This window comes from Parasteatoda tepidariorum, chromosome 6, assembly GCF_043381705.1.
Source record: "Parasteatoda tepidariorum isolate YZ-2023 chromosome 6, CAS_Ptep_4.0, whole genome shotgun sequence".
Lineage (NCBI taxonomy): Eukaryota > Metazoa > Arthropoda > Arachnida > Araneae > Theridiidae > Parasteatoda > Parasteatoda tepidariorum.
The window spans coordinates 66,522,150-66,544,423 of record NC_092209.1 but is presented as its reverse complement, the minus strand read 5'-3'; the positions used below and the strand labels follow the sequence as shown (position 1 = coordinate 66,544,423).

The following is a 22,274-nucleotide window of genomic DNA, read 5'->3' as shown; positions in this document are numbered from 1 at the left end:
AAGTTTTGCCCTCTATTTCTCGCTCCCGTGATATTTCTGGGCTGGAGTGTTCAGTTGTAACGTGCCAATAAGAATAAAGCTAATTAATTTCTTTTGCCCGGAATGCATTTTATTTCTCATTTTACACACCAGATGGCAGAACCAGGATATTTTAGAGGAAATTGTAGATAGTTTGTTTATTTTAAACTAGATGTCAGCACTAATCAGATAGCACTAATAAAAAAAATAGACACTTTTATGACCGTTTTCGTGAAATTAACCGATTGTTAAGGGGTTAATTAGCATTTTCGAGGTTATCCGCTCGAACAATTAAGCCGGAGTTCTAGAACCTGAAGATTTAATGATTAGGTCAAAAGTTAGTTTTGGTGGTCTGTTATTTTGTTTGGCGCATTGAACATTCGTTCAAGTTAAAATCCGATTTCTAATCAGTACAAAAAGCGTTTATAAGAATAAATTGTCAAAAAAAAAAAAAAATCATATAGTGTTTCATCATTTTAAATTTTATTTTTTTGACACTGTGAAAACTTTTAATGTATTTGAACACCAAACCTGTGAGAACTACTATATTAATCTGTGGCAACTACACCAAAAATAGTGATGTGAAACGCCGTGGATAGTTCTTGGAGTCGTAACCACAAATGTACCATTAATTTTCTTTTGGTGTTAAGTGATTGCCACTATTTTTTGTGTTTTAGTAATACCTAAACTTGTGACAACATAATGAGAAGTAATCGTTAAATTCAGTAAATTAGTTTTGCGATACAATTTCGAGCAAGAAATATTAATGCATTAAGTAAAATTTTTTTATCAACACACGTTATTTACGTGTTAATTCACATGGCAGACAGGGCAATATACAAAATAACTTAATATAATTAACACATTTTTGTGANAAAAATAGTGATGTGAAACGCCGTGGATAGTTCTTGGAGTCGTAACCACAAATGTACCATTAATTTTCTTTTGGTGTTAAGTGATTGCCACTATTTTTTGTGTTTTAGTAATACCTAAACTTGTGACAACATAATGAGAAGTAATCGTTAAATTCAGTAAATTAGTTTTGCGATACAATTTCGAGCAAGAAATATTAATGCATTAAGTAAAATTTGTTTATCAACACACGTTATTTACGTGTTAATTCACCTGGCAGACAGGGCATTGAATAGGCTTAATGGAATTAGGCCTAATAGAACAGAAGTTGATTGAAATTAAATATTACAAAATAACTTAATATAATTAACACATTTTTGTAAACCTTCTTATGAGAGAATCTTTATTACATAAATAGAAAAGAAAACTCTTTTTGTAACAGTAATTGTGTTCCTGAGTAAAGTTTTTGTAGCGTGTGAGATGGCAAAAAACTTATACCTTTGTTGCCCGATAGTAAACAATCAATCGTTGTAATCTGAAGATTTTCAAATATAGTAAAAATTGGCGTTAGGAAGCTTAAACAATTTATGAGTGTAAATACGTGTGAGCGTGATGCAGGTATTCCTTCACTATTTGTGTTTTAATTTAAATACCCCCTTTAAAGTGTATATGTGCCGACCGGCCTGTGTAGGGGGGCAGGGAACTGTCCTTGCACCAGAGCAAGGCATGGATGTTTCTTTCTCTCTCTGTGTGCTCTATGTCCTTTCTCCTTTGTGTGTGAATGTGATCAGCCTTATAAACGGGTTGTGGTTGTGTGAATGGAGTGGCAGAAGTTAAATTCCTGGCCATAGATGGAGCCACTGAAAAACAGGAACAATCGCACCCCCAGTGCCTAAACAGGCATACGACAAAAAAAAGTGTATATGTGCGTTTCATTTGGTGTTAAATTGAAGTAAACTATTTATTTACAGAAGTTTTTCAACACCGAATTTGTTAGGTATTACACTACAGTTTTCAGAGTGTACTTTTTAAAAGCAATGAGTAAATTCAAAATAAATTTGGAGCAGTTTTCCTGTACAAAAGAGTTCTTTTATAGTAAATATCTAATAGGGAAGGTACAACTATCTAATAGGAATATAAGTATCTAATATCAAGTTACCTAATAGGAAAATTACATAATATGTAGATGGTAACAAAAATTGCGAATTAGTTTCTAGCCAAGTACCTTGTCTTGGAATCTCATATCGGAAAAATAAGTCGTTGAAATTTTTAATGTTGATTATAAAGAGGTATATATAGCTTTATGAGATTAATATTCTTACTTGCAGCGTAAACATCTCCAGCACCAAAGCGTTCACCGTATTGCTTCAATGTATCATCACTGAAAAATAAGGGTGGAGGACAATTATTTTAAATGAAACAAAAAAAAGATAGCAACGCCCAATTAATTTGTGTTATTTATGTTTATATTTTATATAGGTTATGCTTATGTCTTTACTTCTTTTTCTTTATTGGCACTACAGCCCAAGGTGGGCCTTAGTCTGCCACACAATATTTCTACCAACAGCTCTGTCCCTGACCATGATCTTCCAGTTGGAGATCTTTAAATCTTCCATCATCCATCTACCTATTCTTTGGTTTGCCTCTTGGCACATGTCGCAAATGCAAGATATTTACTACTCGGTTGTCAGGTGATCTCTCAATGTGACCAAGCCATGAAAGTCTCTGTGCTTTGATGAATTTTACAATGTTTATATGGTTGATAAGAGCTTCGAGTTCATCATTAGCTCTTATTCTCCAATAATTATTAGTTATCTGTATTGTGCTATAAATTATTCTAAGTATTTTTCGTTCGAAAGTTAGTAAATTATTCATATCTTTTTTTGTAAGTGTATTAAGTTTTTATACACTTTTATATGGGACTTGCTCTAATATTAGAGTGATTCCCATTTAAAAGTATATAAAAACTTATCGAGATAATAATTTTATTTTATAAGTGTCGGTTGAACAGCTGACTCAATTTTGGATTCACGACTATTAATCTTCAACTTTGCAGCCTTGTAATTTTGAACCCAATCCGGAAGACAACGGAACTCCTGGATCAAATATTGGGAGAAATTTGCCTTCGCGGAGGACTTTTTGATGGAACTAACTTGCATTTGCGTTACATGGGGAGGAAAACCATGAAAGCCTTCTACGGTAAGACTGATGGCAAAGGGACTCTAACTACTGATCCGCCTACCACTGAGGATATTTTACGTCAGCACTGTGGTCGCTGCGGGTCGGGGGCGGAATTCGTATCGATAAACCATGGTTGGGATTCGAACTCAGGTCACCTCATCGGGATCCGAATGCTCTATCATCTAAGCCACCACGGCTTCTAATAAATTTGTTTAAACTCCATGATTACGATCAAAATGAATAAATGCAATGTACAAAAAGCATGATGTTTCAAAATAATATTTAAGAGTTGAAAGAGAGGAGAATTTGAGTTTTAAAAGTGAGAAGGTAAAAAAAAACCTTATACTTTTTTGTGTTAGCAAAGATTTGTGGAGAACAACAAATACTTGAACGTGTTATTGCTAGTTTAAAATTATTTTGAAATATTAATCANAAAAAACAAATTACAAAAAGCATGATGTTTCAAAATAATATTTAAGAGTTGAAAGAGAAGAGAATTTGAGTTTTAAAAGTGAGAAGGAAAAAAAACCTTATACTTTTTAGTGTTAGCAAAGATTTGTGGAGAACAACAAATACTTGAACGTGTTATTGCTAGTTTAAAATTATTTTGAAATATTAATCATATTTTAATCTACTGTGTATTGAATTATAATTAATTTAATTATGCATATAAAACAGGGTTTACTTTAATCATCACTTTTGATGCATCTTTTTAGACCCTTTTTAAGAAATTAAATCAAATAAGTATACGCATTGGAGTAGCAAGTTAAAGTTTAAGATAGGATAAAAGCAGAAACGTTATTAGAATCAGACGAATCAGGATTGGGAAAAAGGCAAAGTCAAAAACATCTAAACATGTTTGATTGAAAGCTAAAGACAACTTCTAATTTTCCATCGGCAACTAAATAGGTTTGAATGCGTGTTGAATTTCGCTTTCTTCCTTAATGATTCATTAGGTTTTTAAAAAGTTTTTCTTCTTTCTTTTTTTTCTTGTTTAAAATTTAGTTTGTAATCCTAAATGTGTATACTGTTTTTGACTTTGTTTTTAAAATTGTATATTAGGGTCGGTAATTATGGAATACCTGCATTCACAGTAGAAAAATCGAAATGATTTTGCTTGTTTAAAATTTAATTTGTAGTCATAAATGTGTACCCAGTTTTTGACTTTATTTTTGAAAAGGATCATACAAGTATACATTAAGGTCAGTAATTACAGAATACCCTGTATTCACAGTGGAAAAATGAAATGCTCTTCTGATAAAAAGAGAATTTCTTAATTTAATAATACTTTCGGCTTTCAGCTGTTACTGACTTTTTAGATAGCCCTAACGCTAAGTCGTTTGGGCTTTTATTTCACGTGAATTAGTTAGTACACCATAAGATATTTTAGAGCCCACTATAGGTAAATCGGGAACCTAGTTTCGGGGAAAAAAAGTCAAATATATTTTAAAAATGATTCGCAAATTCTAATCAAATTTGTAAAAAGAACCAATACCTTCTGCCTATAACAATGAGACCTTTTGTTTTAGGGTTTATGTATACTTCATCGTGTTGACACCAGTAACCTGAAATGAATATGAATATTTTATGATAAACCATCATTACATTTTTTAATATAAACGTTTTCTTGAAAACAAAAATCATATTAATCATATTCAAAATATCTTAGCTTTAAACTAGCAGTTCTTTACTATTTACACCTTCGATCCATACCTGATCACCCGTAAAATTGAAATGATCTGTTTTGAATGAAAATATACAGATACACGATGTTCCTTAATCATCGCTTTCAATCCTTTGACGCAGATCTGTGTCCCTTTTTCATATTTTTTCTTAAACTCTGTTTTTTTTTCAGGTGCATTTTAAGCTGAGTCCAGAATGAAAAGATAATAGACAAAATTATAATGCAAGTTACAAAAACAAAATCTGAAACACTAGTGCGGAAGGTGGGATGGAAAACATCACGAAAAACAAAACCAGTTTGATTTTCCGATGAAATTTGAATGCATTTCTAATTATTACTTTTCATTTTTTTTCCATTTCCTGCAACAATCAAACAGGTTTTGATGTTATCAGTCCCGTTAGATATGAAAACTTTTTTCTTCTTTACTTGCTTAAATATTAATTTACGATTCCTAACCTGCTCATTTTCTGACTCCAATTTCGACAAGAATTCCAAAAATATGCTGAGCATGGTCATTATCGAAAATCTTGTATGTTTTGATTGGATCAAAACATGCAAGATTTTTTTATTGGATCAACAGATGTATTGGATTGGATATTGATTGGATCAACAGATGTATTGGAAAAGAAGAAAACAGTTTCTAAGGACATTAGAGAGATTTTGCGAAGCGTTATAGTTTTACAAACTCTAACAGTAACGTTATTTGTGCTTCATAGCGCATGCGCCAAAATTTTCCTACTAATCGCTGCTTCTCTAAGAAGCAGATTATAAGGTTTATAGCGGTTGACATATGACAGTCGCTATGCAAAATCTCTCTAACTATAGTGACATTTTCCCTTATCTGAGACATAAAAGTAAATATTACCTGGATATTTGGTAAGGTAAGTCTTTTTCACTATGGTGTTATCATTATCTTGGAAGATGTGAGTAAGGAGAGAAGGAGTAGGCTTAGCTAACACTAATTCCCCTCTTTCACCAGTAACAGATTCACCTGCAATTATTTTTAAAAATGGGAAGCACTTTACTGAAATTCAGGTTATAGGTAGATGTATTTGAATATTGTAATAATTTTTCATTGATATTTCAGTAAAATATATGAAAATTCAGAGTGAAAAATAAGCAAAACAAGAAATGTTTGAGAACAAAAAACAAAGCAAAAATAGGGAAGTGTGTTTGAAATTTATAAAGTGGTCTGTTAAGAAAAGCATGAGAAATACAAAAATCGTTTGCGTCATTCTGTAGTTGACTATAATAGTGAATTAGAATTTTGCAATCAAATTGTTTTAGCTTTCTTTAAGTTAAATTTTTGATAAAACATATTAAGATTTGAGCATTCTATTTTTTTTGGATAAAATAACAGATTTTTTAAGCATAAATTCAAAATAATCGGAATTTTTACACATTATGATTAAATTTTGAATAACGGAAAATATTACCACTTCATTAACAATCGTAATAACAAAAATGAAAGATTAGTTCCAAAATAATTATAATTTTAAAATTATGTAACTTTTATATAAGAGAATTAGTTTTTACAAACATATTAAAATATATTAAACATATTAGATTAACATTAAACATAGCATTGGATTTACGAACAACGTTGGCCCACCTAATAGGGTGCCCTTGAAAGAGTGGTCAACAAATCTGNATATTTAAGTATAGATGGAGCCATTAGAATAAAAGCATGTGCTTGATATCATTTATTTATTGTGTAATAATTAACACGTGTATGGTCAGTACCGTTGCCACCCAGAAAAAGTTATACTAACATTAAGAGGGGCAGAAATAATTATTTAGTAACTGTCAAAGGTTAAGTGAAAAAATATATCGATGAAACTGTAGGATGATATCGATATCAAATCCTTTTCATTTATACACGTGTTCAGAATACAAAAGTTTAACTTATTAACACATATCTAACCAAGCATTCGTGGGTCAGTGGTTATGATATCCAACTACTGACCCACGAAGGCTTTTTGATGGCGTGAGTTCGATCCTCAGCCTTAATTATATTTAATAAATAATATTAAAAACAGATTTAAATATTGAAATAGATTTAAAGTTATTTTATTTCTAAAATTCTCACATAGATGGCGCCACTAGAGTAAAAGCATGGTATCATTTATGTATTATGTAATAAAAGATGACGTCATAAGTTCATAATACACAATTTCTATCCCAAATAACAAAGTTTCTAAGTGTTGCCATCCTTAAAAACTAATATTGAAATAATAAGTGTTGCCACCCTCAAAAAACTAATAAATTAAATAATATTTAAAAAAACGAAACTAAATTAAAAACAGAAACCGAAACTAAAAATATATTAGGCTTAAGAAAGAAAGAAATAAGCTCCCTATGACGCTGCAGACGAAGTTTCGATTTTCAGGCGGGCAGAAATAAGCATGCGGGCAGAAATAAGCAACTTCCGGTTCATAGGAGGGCAGAAATAATCAACTTCCGGTTGTAGGCGGGGCAGAAATAAGCAACTTCCGGTTGGGGCAGAAATAAGCACCCCTTGACTGCCCATCACTTCCGCCGCACTGATGCCTGCTCTTACTACTTATGGGTAACAATCTAAGATAGACTGAGATCCAAAATATAGCAAAAAGATACAAAACAATAAATTTCTTGTAGGCTAAATATGGAGTTATCGAAAGATATCTTTATTCGGCGGAATCTAACAATTATAGATATATATTCTTTTTTTTTTTGCCTTTAAAATTAATATCAAGTATTCAAAGCTTCTATTAAAGTAAAAAAATAGTCATTAATTACATTATTCTGAAATAATTAGTATTTTGAAGTTATGATAGCTATATGCATCGTATTTTCATCAATCTATTTATGCCATTATATGGTATATAAAAAAATTAGTCTTCCTTTAAGTCGTTTTTAACGAATTATGAATGAAATCATATTTCTAAATATAAGTTTACATTTTTTTATATTAAAAGAATAGTTTACGCATTTTTAGTATTGTTTGTAGATTTTTTTGCTCGTAAAAATAAAATGAAACGCAGCTTGCAACAGTTAACAAGAACAAAGCAAAGATTGAGAGGAACTTCGCCTAGTGTAGAACCGAATCGGATTTCTTTTTTCTCGCTGTTCTGGACAATTTTGAGTTGTTTGAGGCAGTTCTCCAACTACGTTGGATACAAGAACGTTGGATGCAGGAACTCAAATTAAGAAAAAAAAGAAAGAAAAAGATCATTTGCCCTTGCAAACGAGTAAGTGAGCAAGTCCAATTTTGGCCTCTTTTGGTGTCATTTCACAATTTTTTGTGTCGTTGTATTAATAGGCTCAGGCTAGTTTTTTAAAACTAGATCTTAACAGCAATGTGGTGCATGTAAGTATTTTTGGATATGAATATTTATTAAGAATTTCCAAGACATCGTATACATTAAAAAAATGGCTTTGGAAAGAGTGAAACATTACAGTTAGAAATACTTAATTGCTTCTTTACTTCGTATTTTTAACTTCCTGATTAAAAGATAAATAGACTAAATTTTAATTTGCATCGTAAATGGTATTTCTGACTGTCTGATGAAGGAAATTGCGTTCTTTTCGGAGTTTTGTTTTTATGTGTTCTTTATAAATGTTACCGCGTTTCCCATCAGTTATCTCCCAACCAATGATTAGGTTCTTCAAAAAAAAACTGTATTGGCCTCTTGATACACTAAACATTTTTGAGAAAGTTTTATCTTTAAAAAGAAAAACACTGATAGCTTCTGATAAAGTCTAAATTTTCGATAATGAAAATATATTTATAGTCATGACACGTGTATAAATTTGTTATATAAAACAATGATAATGATAAAATTCTCACATGCAAAAACTATTGACTTTTTAATTTTTTAAATTTTAGTTTGAAAAAAAAACATGATTTATCAGAAAATTTATACTTACCATATTGAGCTCCTACAAATACATCTTTTTTCACTTTGTTTTGGATATAAAGAATATTTTCCTTCTTAACGGGACTTCCCCCGATTGTGATGCATTTTAAGTATTCTAAATTTGAATCTGGACCTGAAAAAGAAGCATTTTAAATTTCTTTAACATAATGTTCGTGCTAGAAAGAAAGTTTACTATGAAAGTAATTCAGATCGATAACATTTTGATCAGAAAAGGTTAAAAAAGTTTGAAAAGTCTAATACAAATTATTGCTTTTCTGCATAATGTAATCGTTTTTTGGAGTCAATATTTATTGCACTAAAATATGCTTGCATTTACCGATGAAAAGAATTTAACACATTCGGTTGTCTAGAATTCATCATTTCTGACGAAAGTTTGACAGTTCTAAAAGTTTGATAAAATGAGTATTTGATTCTCTGAAAAGTAACATGAAAAGAAAAAGCAACATCAAAAGAATAAATTTCACTCTTGGTAACACCATTTACAGGTAAATTACAGATTAGTAAGTGCTTAGTACATAACAAAGTAAATTACATTTTTTAAACAAGTTTATGTAATTTAGATTTCCTTTAATTTTTTCTTATTTTTTACACATTATTATGATTATTATTAATAATAATAATATTAATTATTATTAATGATAATAATTATTATTTACATTCAAATTATTATTTATATTAGAATTATTATTAATAAATTATTATTATTAATAATAATATTGATTAGTATTAATGATAATGATAATAATTATTATTTATATTAGAATTATTATTAATAAATTATTATTATTAATAATAATTATTGATTGTTATTATTAATATTGATAATAATTGTTATTTACATTAAAATTATTTTATTTATGTTAGAATTATTATTAATAAATGAAGAATAATGATAATAATAATATTTTTTTACATTTTAACTACGCATTTTGAGTATTCTAAATTTGATTCAGGACCTAAAAAGAAATATTTCAAATTTCTTTAACACAAAGCTTGCGCTGCAAAAAAGTTCACTATGAAAGTATTTCGGATACACAATGCTTTTGTTTGAAAAGGTTCAAAAAGTTGAAAAAGTCTATACATTTTTGCTTTTGTGCATAATATATTCGTTTTTTGAACTTAATATTTATTGCACTAAAAACAAATGCTTGTGTTTATCGCTATAATAACTACAGCCTATTCCTTCGTTTGGAAGTCATCATTTCCGACAGTAAAATTTTGACAAAATGAGTATTTGATTCTCGAAAAAGTAACATGAAAAGAAACAGTGACATTAAAGGAATAAATTTCATTCTTGGTAAAACCATTTACAGGTAAATCACAGATTAGTAAGTGCTTAAAATAAGAGAAAATGAAATCGCATTTTTTAAACAAGTTTATGTAATTTAAATTTCCTTTAGTTTTTGGATACAAAATTTCCAATGATGATAATAATAATAATAGTAATAAAAATTATAGCAATAATAATAACAATAATAATAACATTTTTTAAACAAGTTTCTGTAATTTAAATTTCCTTTAATTTTTGTATTAAAAAATTTCCAACAACAACAACTTTAATAATAATAATAATAGCAGTAATAATAATAACAACAATAATAATAATAATAACAATAATAATAAACAGTTGAAATGAAAATTGTAGTTAAAATTCATTTATGAACTACATACTTGGTCTTGCATCAAGTTTTTCTAATTTATCCACTGCCGATGTAATTAATAAAGCAGACGTGACTTTGTAGCGAGCAAGTACATCCCAGAAATTGCATCCGTTTCTGTTGAAATAGGGACTTCCAGCATAGAGAAATAGTGTCACACCACAAGCAAAACCATTTACGTAAATATTAAATAGAGTCCATCCAACCTTTGATGTAATTTAAAAAATTATTACATACTTTTAAATTATTCATGAGAGACATAATTAGTAAATTTATAGGAAAATTAATTAATTTAAAAAATAAGGTTTTCAAAAATATATAAATATTTAAATTCTAATTAATTCAGGCAATTGAAATTACTTAGTGTTAAATATCTGTAACGATTTCGCTTTGTAATGAAGAGAGCAATAGTTTGTTGCAAGTTCATTGTAAGCCACTGTTTTGCTATTCGAATGTATTGCTTCTCTGTTTCAAAAATTTTTTGTTATAAGTAATGATAGGGTAGAAAAAATTTCAAATAATTTTTTTTTGATATCTTCATTTTGAAAGCTTTAAGAGGACGCCAAACAGCAATAGAAACTTTTTGTCTCTCTTTCGCCTCCACATCCATTTCTAACTTGAAATTTAAATGAAAGAAAAAATAAGTTCAGACAAACGTAAGTCATGAAGTTTCAATTGCTGAATGAAAAAATTCTAAAATATCAAAATACAAACAAATCATTGGAAGAGAATTTTCCATAGCGTAATCCTCCTTAGTTATCTTCTCATGATTTATTTTAATTATGAAATTTGAAAAACTTCTTTTCAGTATTTGAAACTTCATGACTTACTCTAAGTTTGTCTGAACTCACTTCTTCCAAGGATTGTGATTTGAGAAGTACAGGGTGTTTATAAAGTCTCGGACTCATTTTGATGTTTAATAACTCATAAAATAATAAAGATAGATTAAAATTAAGAACATAAATGATTAGATAGACTCAAAAAGTTTCATGACCCTTGTCAATGAACTTCCACGTGTGCGACCTTCGTCGCACGGAGAATATCAAGTCGATAGTCAATTTCACGCCAGGTAGCGGCTGCATTTCATTTGNATGTTGGCATCCACAGAGGCTATTGCGGTTGTAATTCTGGCTTTTAGGTCATCAATGTTCGACACGTTCCTCCTGTAAACATTGTCTTTCATAAATCCCCAAAGAAAAAAGTCCAGCGGCGTTATATCAGGAGATCTGGGTGACCAAGGAATTGAACCTCCTCGCCCAATACATCTTCCTGGAAAATGGTCATTCAAAGAACTATGAACGATGATACACCAATGAGGTGGTGCACCATCTTGTTGCAAAAAGACACGTGGCTGAAGCCCTTCTAGTTGTGGAAACACGAAGTTTTCAAACACGTCTAAGTATACGACTGATAAGACCGTCTTTTCTGTAAAAAAGAAAGGCCCAATGACTCGGTCGTGCATTAGTCCACACCACACATTAACCTTTGGGGAATCCCTTTGTGTCTCACGGTATTCATGGGGGTTTTCAGATCCCCATATGCGCACATTATGGCGATTAACAATGCCAGAAACATGAAAGGATGCTTCGTCGGAGAACATTATGCGCTTCAGAAAATCAGCATCATCTTCTATCCTTCCTACCATATCTGTTGCAAACGCCATCCTCCTAGGCCTATCGTCCGGTTCCAAACCTTGAACAATTTGAACTTTGTATGCATGCAGTCTTAATTGTCTCTTAATAACCCTGTACACCGTCGAAATTGGCATATCCAATTCTCTTGCCGCTGATCTCACAGATCTTCTAGGATTGTCTAAAAATGTCTGTCTGACACGCTCAACGTCAAAATCACTTGTGTTGGGACGTCCGGGTCAAGGGTCATGAAACTTTTTGAGTCTATCTAACCATTTATGTTATTAATTTTAATCTATCTTTATTATTTCATGAGTTAAACATCAAAATGGATCCGGGACTTTGTAAACACCCTGTATATTCCCAATAGCTAAGCCAAGTGATTGGCAATTATAATTTTTCTTTTTGCCTATTTCACCATATCTTAAAAACTTTCAAGCGAAAGGAATATAAGTCTATATCTTTCGTTGCGGTGGCGACTATATTTAGCTTCCTTACTCTTCCTGAACTATTGTGGTTAGAGAATTCTGATACCGACCCGGAGGTCCTCGGTTCGAATCCTGTGCGGCAGCAAACGAACATATCCCAGATACGTTTCCCCTTTTCTCCTCGTGCACAAATATGTACTTGCTGTTTCAATTTTGAAAACATGGGTTTTAAAATTCAACTATTATTTGTTACGGCGCTATCTTGACACATTTTTTGCTCAATTTTGAGAAGCCCTTTTTTAAAGTGTAGGGTTTTTTGATCTTACAAATGATCAATAACGATTATTGTAGTATTTCTTACCGGGTAACAGGAGAAGACGACATCCCCTGGTTTCAGATTCCAGTAGAATACAAAACTGAGCAATTCATTCATCATTGTCTGAAAGAAAATATGAAATGTTTTTTTATACGTTTTTCAGTCAATAAAGAAAGTGTATAACTGGTTTAATATAAACAGACTTGTCCCAAAAGTAGACAGAAATATTCAGAGAGGTGTCTAAAGGAATTAAGAGGATGAAAAATTATCATAAAATATCATAAATTATCATATTACATTGAGAGGGTAAAAATCGAGAAATACCCATGTAGGTTTTGATGCCACATTAGACAACAACTAAAAAGGTACTACGAACTTACTAATTAAAATAAGATTTGTTTGATTTAATTATTAATGGAGTTATTTGAAGTGACTCCCACTGACGTCCTAGGATAATTTACGATCGAAACTCTAACGATCGAAAACTCTAGGATCGAAACGTAAAAACGATCGAAGACTCTAGGTATACTTTTGTTGCTGCTGAAGCAATGATAATTTGCACTACGAGGTCATCTGGTTATGTCCACAGGCGTTGTATGAACTGGTGATGTAAAGCAACCCTGTTGGAAAAGTCACAAAGAATTAAGATCCGGTGCATATGGAACCCAATCAACGAGTCTCGCGTGTCCAATTAACTTCAAACGTTTTTCGTGATTTTTGACCTATAAACTTAATTTTTGACTCCATGTTCTGAGGTAAACTTTCACCCACTTGATGCTGTTTATTATCCTTCGGAATTCGTAGATCGAAGTTTGGGTATTATTATAATATACTCCAATATTAATAGGTAGAGTCAAAATTTCTTACGCATTTAAAATTTTGTGTTACTATAAGTATACATCAGCTTATAAGCAACGTTGAATAAAGATACTAATTAACTATATTGTAAAATCAATTTTACTGTAAAATATTATACCGTAATTTTTACAGTTATATTAATTTAATTAGAGTGATTCAGTGACTTTACTGTAAAATATTACGGTACATTAGATTTTTTATTTTGTAATATGTTCAGCTTGTTGTTGTTGTTGACGTGTGCCTGTTTAGGCAGAGGGTGTGTTATTGTTCTTGTTTTCCAGTGGCGCCATCTATGTCCGAGAATTCAACTTCTGTCACACTATACGTCGCACCCGTTTATAGTGCGGACCCTTTCATACATCTATTCCTTCATCCACAGATCGTAATTTTGACCGAAACCAGAGAACGATCAATATCCGATTCAGTACCCCCAGAGGTGTTGATTTGTTATGGGAANAAATTTAACCTGCATCAGTCACCATTTACTACTCGGGGAGTCTTCGGCCGGCGGGGTTCGAACCCACGAACTCTCGGACATGGGCCCGGCGCTCTATTGAACAGGCTATGCCGGCCTACATGTTCAGGTTAAAATGGACTTTAAGGTAAACCAGGGCACTAAAACTTTTTTAAACTGGTACTTTTTACCGTAATACAATCAAGATTTATTTACAGTGTAGAGGCATCACTCTCATTAAGGTTTAATGGGTTTGATTTTGGTTTAAAAGTCAAGTTTAAGCTTAATTGCTTACCCCTGCAGAATGTACTGGTCCCTTGGGCAGTCCTGTAGTGCCTGATGTGAAGTTGATACTGACAGGATGACTGAATGGAAGTTGTTCGAATTTTATGTCCGGTATTGTTCCATCTGGATTCATGCCACTCTCTAAAAATTCTCTTAAGAAGCAGCTGTAGAAAAAGGTTAATTACTTTTTTTAAGAAGCCTTACTTGAAAATATATAGCTGTTCTAATGAAGCTTTTTTGTAAGAAATGCAGAGAAAATGTATGGAAAACACGGAAAAATTACAGAATAATGAAAATGTAAGAAGAAAAATTATTAAAATAATATAAAATAATAATAAAAAAGGTAATATAAAAAATCCGGTAAAAAAAAGAGATATAATCTCTTTATCAGCTGATGAAGAGATTATGTCTTTTTTCTTCAAACAGATTTTATTTTTATTTTTTCAATGTTGTTTTCTTATTATTAATTTATTTTATTTTATTCTAATTATTTTTCTTCTCATCTTTTTATTATTCTGTAATTTTTTCCAGGTTTTCTCTATGTTTTGAATTTGTTTTATGAGTTCTATATATTGACAGCTGATGCTCAGTAAATAAAACTTATTAATTTTCTTCGATATGTTTTTTTTTCAAATCTTTCTCTGAATATGGTGCTCTTAATCCTTTCTTAAGAATGTATTTTTAGAATCCCTGTAATAATTGTACACGGAGGAAACAATTCTGGTAAAATTATTATACTGTAAGGTAAAGATATTCCTGGTAAGAGAAACCCTATAATTTTTGTAATAAAATCAAAATATACGTTATTTAAACCAGCAGTCATATGGTAAAAGTCTACCGAAAATTGTGTTTTTCAAAATTATACTTCTTATTACCACGCATTTAGTAAAAATGTAAAACTTAAAAGCCAATTTAACCAAAAAAATAGTGTTTATGCCCTGCTCCAAGGTATCATGAAAAAATATCTAATTTTACCACATTTACAGGGTAACAAAAAAATATAGGGATCATTTTTGAGTGTTTATATTTCCAAAATTTATTACATAAATTCAGCGATGCTTCTCAATATGTCGACCTCCGGCATAATAGATTTGTCTACAAGATTTGTTTTTAATTTCTGATTAATTTAGCTTTTCTTTCATTTATTATTAAGAATATTTGTAACTAATTTTTCTGTCTTATGGACATGATTATTTATTTAGTGTTTAATCTCTGTTATAAGCGTAACGGCAAACAAAAAATGAATGAATGTAAGTATTTTAATTTATAAAGTTGAGTTCAAAAAAGTGTTTAAAATAGAATTACTATATTAATTTTTCATGATATATTATAAACTTATATTCTAAATAATATTTAGTGTTTTGTAATTAAATAATATTTTAGTATAAGCATTAAGATTTCTGGCAGTTACAAAATTAATATATTCTAAATTAAAAAAAAGACGCTTGTTGCTTTAATTATGAAATTTAAACTATTTAAACTGATATAATGTAAATGAATTATGATTTTGCTATATTGCCAAACATAACACTATTTTAGTCATGTGGGGGTGTGATATGTTCATTTGGTTGTTTTATTTTTCAATCTGCATTCTTTATTGCAGTTTGTTTTTATTATTGTTACAAATTATTAGGAATGACATTAAATTGGATTAGTTTCGTAGGTTTTAAATAAACATTTTCAGTTATTGATCCTGATAATAATTCGCCATATTTTGATAAATAGTTTAATTTTTTTCGCTTAAATTTAAGAGAATTTCGGCTAGGGCTCTAAAAATGTATCCTGACTGTCATAAAATATTATAATCCTTGATAAAGAAAATTTACACGCTATTTTGGTCAAAAAACATCCTAAAAACATCATGGATATTAAGGGCGGTAATTATGGAATAAAATGTACATCATTAACGATTTCTTTTTTATATTTTTGAAAATCATAAGAAGGTGAATAGGATCCGTAACCCCTGCACAACTTATACAATTTTATAATAATATATAGATCTTTCAATAAGTATAATGAAAGTCAATAACTGCTAACCTGTTTCGAATATTCGAAATATCAAGCTGGTAAGTCTCTGGTCTTGATGGAATTATAACGATCTTTTCAAGAGATAAAGTATCTGGAAAGAAAATATGAAACTGAAATAAATTTAATAAGATTGAATTCAATACATTCCACTATATAAAATACAAGGATGAACCATTTCTTTTTGCCGTAGTAGCGAAGAAATTTTAATAATCGTAGTTTATGAGTGTGATATGATCAAATCTTGAATATTTTTCCTGTTTTTAAGAATTATGCTTATGAAGAATACGCAGAAAAAAGTATAGAAGCTTGCTTTATCTTTATAGAAATTCTATGTATCTGTAAAATGTACCAAAAACTGAAACGTACTTGTTTATTTATTTAGTACCTGTTACAGTACTCGTTGGATATTAACATTCTACTCTGACATTGCTTTTCAATTATAAAAGAATATTTAGATACTGCTTGATACTAATAGCTGATCTGGGTATTAGTATCAAGCAGTATTTAAATATTGATTTTAATGCCCGTTCCGGTGGCCTGCGTCATTGGTTGATCAGAGTCATGAAAAAAACAACAACAACAACAACCGGTTTCTGTGTCTACGACAACAATATGGTTTAAATGAGCTTATAGATTCTAATCTTTTGTTAATAGATCAAATAATCAAAGATGCAACTGCATCACTGTGTTGGGGGGGGGGGCTTTGAAAAAACTATGGAGTCCACAGAGATATTGATCCAGGATTTAGAATTACAATTAGAAGTAAGCATTACTTGAATAATGTTTAATTGTATTTTTTGTTATTTATTGAATTGAATAGTTTTGTTATTATTCTATTAGGAGCCAAATAATCTTATAATTTCGTCCTCATTTCAAAAATGAAGCAAATTCCAAATCCATAAAAATTCCAAGGATTTTTACAGAAAGCAAAAAGAATTGATAATTCTTTTCCAAAGGATATTTTTGCTTTTCAAGTGTTTTACGAAATAAAATGTTTAAAAGTAAATGTTCTAAAGGTAAAGCCATACAATTCATCTTAAGGGGTATTTAAATTTAATACTAATGATTTGAAAATATAAATGCTAACAACAAACCTTCTGATATTTTTGGCAAGTGATCAATATTGTGATATTCGATCCCATTGTCAGTGTGATGATCGATGGAAATCAAAAATTTCGGTTGAAGCTTCTGAATAATATTCGATGCTGCCTGGAAAGGAAGATTAAGAGATTCTGTATTAGTTGTCGTCGGCCATTAACGCAGAGGGGGTGCGATTATTCTTGTTTTTCAGTGGCGCCATCTATGGCCAAGAATTCGACTTCTGCCACACTCATACGTCAAACCCGATTATAGAGTGGATTCATTGATGCATTCTTTCATTAATCCACAGATCGCAGTTTTGACCTTAACCAGAGAACTATCAATCTCCAATTCAGTACCCCCAGAGTTATAATTTGTTATGGGAACTTGGAGAATTTTGTGACACAACAGATTTAGCGTGCACCAGTTACCATTTACTGTTGTGAATGGTAACTGGTGCACGTTAAATCTGTCGTGTCACAGGGAGTCTTCGGCCGGCTGGATTCTAACTCCTGTTCTCACAAACGGGAGTCCAGCGCCTTGCCAACCTGTCTATCCTGTCCACTAGATTAGTTTTTGAAAACATAGTATGCCACAGATAAAAAATTGCTTTAACACCAACTATTGTATGAAAAAAAAACATGATTTTATTTGAAATTTTCCATTTTTGATGAAAGGAACTAACAATGAACACAGTTAGAAGTTGGCATAAAACATAACAAGTAACATAGTTAAGCAAAAGTGACATGTAATACTGGCGTCAAACAAAATAGATATATTAATACATTTTGGAATTTTAGAATTCTAATGTGTGTTTTGTTTTGAAGTAACTCAAATCGTTACTAAGTTATTCTCAAATCCTTTATCCAACATTGATTAGGGAAAAGCTATACACATGTACTACCTATCAGAGTGAGTATTATCAAACAGAAGTCCATTAATTCTTTACATTTTCGGATTCCTAATGGTGGCAATGCATTTTCCTCATGCATTTTTGTTGCTATTGGCATCGAATAGACAAGTTCATGCATCCACCAAGGTAAGTCAAGATAAGGTACCTTCCTTGATTTTGTGTTGATGCCTCAGATAAGGCACCTTACGTTTTGATGCCCAAGACGTAAGATGCCTTTATATTTTTGACATCTTTATTGCAACGGACATAATGATTCAGTGGCGCAGGGGAAAGCAGCGTTTTTTTCAGTCAAGAGGTTTTAATGTTGGTACAAAATGTATTTTCCTTCGTCCTCCTCTTGTTCCTAATTATCTATTATACAAATGTCTGCATGAGAAATTTTCGTCTAAAATAATTTTTTTATATATAAAGTTGTAAATAGATTCGTCCGCTTGACATAAATAACTAGACGCCTGCAGAGACCAGGTGGTCCACCCGAGCATAAATAATAGTATACATAATAATAGAACAAAAATAATAGAACAAAAATAAAGATATTATATCCTTCGAGCACTGTAAAATAATTCACGAAAAGTACACAAGAGCCCATTTTTGTTCTGAGTTTTGTTCTTCAATTAATAAATTTCAAGCCAAGGAAATATCTTTGCATTACCTGAGCTCCGAAATAAGGTTGAGGACCACTAAATATTGCTCCTATACTGACTGCTGCTAGATAAGTGAAGACGGCTTCCTTTCGGTTAGAAATGTAACCTGCAAGAGTTTTGAATACTAGACTGTGAAAGCTAAAAGCTTAAAATGGTTAATGCTTTATCTCAAGAAATAAAATTTGTATTAAGGAAAATGGCAATTGGGAATAATATAATGCTTTTGCATCAATGAATTAAAGTTCAATTATTGAAAAATTCCTAAAAACAAAAATATTATTTTGAACCTTAAAGTGCAATTTTTAAAAAAATTAGAATAGAAGAAGAAACACATAAATTCGAGGAAAATGTGGTGCAATCATAGTAAAACGCTGAACTGAACCACGTTTTATTCAAGTTGAACAACAGTACCATGTAAACAGGTACGATATTAAGGTTCAATGTAGCTCATATTATATTTTTACAGCAAATTTGAACAATGTTACGGCTCAATACTCTCAAAAACTTCTAACAGTATAGGTAAGCACTGCGTAAACTTAGGCCAGCGAATAATTATTTTGCCTATGGGCAGTTCTTATCTAATTAAGGTAAAGGAGGTAATAAATCAAAAGAAAAGAAGTCTTATAACTTCTTTAATGAGGAAGAGAAGAAAACCTACAATGAGTTACAATGATTTTTTTTATGTAGAGTCATCAAAAGAAAAGGAGCAGGAAAAAATCCTACAATGAGTTACAATGATTTTTTCATGTAGAGGCATCGAAAGAAAAGGAGCAGGAAACTTCTTTAATGAAGGAGAGAAAAAAACCTACAATGAGTTACAATGATTTTTTTTAATGCAGAGTCATCGAAAGAAAAGGAGCAGGAAACTTCTTTAATGAAGGAGAAAAGAAAATTTACAATGTGTTACAATGATTTTTTTTTATGTAGAGTCATCGAAAGAAAAGGAGCAGGAAACTTTTTTGATGAAGGAGAAAAATAAAAACCTACAATGAGTTACAACGATTTTTAGGATTTTTTTTTATGTTAGTCATCGAAAGAATTGAATCGAATTAAAAGGAGCGTGAAACTTCCTTAATGAAGAAGAAAAGAAAACCTAAAATGAGTTACAATAATTTCTTAATGTTTAATCATCGAAAGAAATGAATCAAAAGAAAAAGAGCGTGAAATTTTTATGATAATGAAGAAAATAAAACCTACAATGATTTATAATGATTTATATAGAATTATCGAAAGAAATGAATCGAAAGTAAAGGAGTGTGAAACTTCCTTAATATAGGGGAAAAGTAAACCTTGGATGAGCTACAATGTTTTCTTTTTAAAATGTAAAGTCAAAAAATTTAGAAAATAATAACAATTAGATTTAAGTGGGTGCCAAAATCTTTATAAACATCATATTCTGAGAAAATGTATGCGAATTTTTTTGTTTGTAAGGGCATGGATGAAATATGTAAAAATGAATTATTAAATCAATCGCAAATTTGTTTTCTTTTAATGCTTCATTGAATATAAAACAGCAATATTTTATAGTTGTTTTTAAAAGTAAGTTTTAATTAATAACTTACATGCAACAATGTCGTTCTTCCTTAAACCATGCTTTCGAAACGCTGCAGCATATAACTTAACTTGCTCAAACATTTCAGCATATGTGACTCTTTCTTCGTAACCTGATTCATCTGCAAATAAAAGAGAAAAAAAAAAAGAATTTTTCCTTTACTTTTTTAAAATTAGGAATTGAGTTTTGTATTTCATTGAAAAATATCTTAATCATAAACAGTTCGAACTTTGATAAGTTTTCCCAAATTTCAGGTTTTAAGAGTTTTTGCTTTATTTTTTTAACTAGTATGGTAACACTGATTTACTAACAAGTAATTTTGTCTATATTCTCATTTATTTTTCAACATTTTCGTTGTGATAACTTGCCGTTTAGATGTTTGTTAGTGCAAAAATAAGCGGTAGAGTCATTCTTATTTTCTGATTCTTTTATTATTTTGAAATTTATGGAAATTAATCCCTAATTACTGCTCATAATGTAAACTTTCAGAATTTTAGTAAAAAGAGAATTAAAAAAATACATACATTTAAAAGTAACAAATTATTTTTTTAGCGAGAAAATAGCAAAGGTAAAATATAAATCTAATGAATCACTACTGAGGAAAGTGGGAGTGAAAACATCAAATTCTGTTTGATTGCCAGAAAAAAAGAAAATTTGGCGTATTTGTGGATAAAAGTTAAAATTTTACTAGTCTAAAATGGAGTTAGTTTATTTATAAGAAAATAATATAAATAATCAAAGAAATGTTTCTACTTATGTTAGTTTTAGGAAAAAAATATTGCAAGAAGAGTAGCGTAAAAGAATCAATAAAATCATATATTTACGAAAATCGTATTATCCAAAGAAAGAGAAGATAATGGTCTACCTGAATATATAATAGCTGTTCGATCATTTTCTCGTATTTTCAAAAGATTTTCTGCTGCATTAAAAAGCAGTCCTGGAAACCATTCGACGTCTAGAAAGCCTTCTCCAGTCCTTTTAAAAACCTAAATTTATGTGAGAGATTGGAGTGAGGAAGAGTATGAAACATGTATGAAATATTGATCTTTAAATTATTTATGTTTAGGTCTCCAATTGAGGACTAAAAAGGGAGATTTTGGAAATTTACATTCATGCCGTACTCTCCCGTATGGAAATTTCGAAGTAATTGTGCCTATGCACTTGAAGTGCGCATGCGCCAATTATGGTGAAAAGAACAAGCGCCAGTGAAAAACATATAACTCTCGCGAATGGAAATAGAAAATTTTGCAGAAACCATAAGTTTAAAGCACTAATGTAGTGAAATGTTGTATTGGCTTTCTTCTTGATCTATCTGTAATATGTTCATGCTGTTAATTCGAAGGTAGGTAAAACAGAAAAAAAAAACATTCACCAAAAAAAAACATTGAATAGCGTGCTTGAAGGTTTGTAAAATCATGCCAAGAAAACATAAAAATATGTAGAAAAGTATGTATATTCTTTGTATTTAGGGTCTAATAAAAACACAAGCAGGCACAATTGCTTCAAATCTTATGTATGAGAGCGTACGGAATGCAACGTAAATTAACTAAATCTTCCTATTTTTAAAAAATGAGCAATAATTAAGGCAGAAATAACTTCTCTAATCGTGTCTCACATAATCGTGTCTCTTAAAGCAAATAGGAATAAAAAGAATTTTCGCAAATCACATATGTTTTTATTAAAACTTTATTATAAGTCTGTAAATTTACACGGGTAGTTCAAGTAAAGTTCTACAGAGTGTTTACAGAGAGAATTCTACAGAGTATATATAT

At 30.5% G+C, this 22,274-nt stretch overlaps 1 protein-coding gene across 1 annotated transcript in view; it reads right to left on the bottom strand.

Annotated features, from left to right (window-relative positions):
- The window catches only part of LOC107445593 (acetoacetyl-CoA synthetase), a 34,414-nt gene that overhangs the window by 4,808 nt on the left and 7,332 nt on the right, over window positions 1-22,274 (bottom strand). The window contains 12 exon segments of the mRNA XM_071182467.1: window positions 2,193-2,251; window positions 4,547-4,616; window positions 5,601-5,867; window positions 8,630-8,767; window positions 10,327-10,519; window positions 12,734-12,811; window positions 14,296-14,449; window positions 16,323-16,404; window positions 17,408-17,522; window positions 18,959-19,056; window positions 20,513-20,623; window positions 21,368-21,488. Of these exon segments, the coding sequence (XP_071038568.1) occupies window positions 2,193-2,251; window positions 4,547-4,616; window positions 5,601-5,867; window positions 8,630-8,767; window positions 10,327-10,519; window positions 12,734-12,811; window positions 14,296-14,449; window positions 16,323-16,404; window positions 17,408-17,522; window positions 18,959-19,056; window positions 20,513-20,623; window positions 21,368-21,488 (1,486 nt within the window).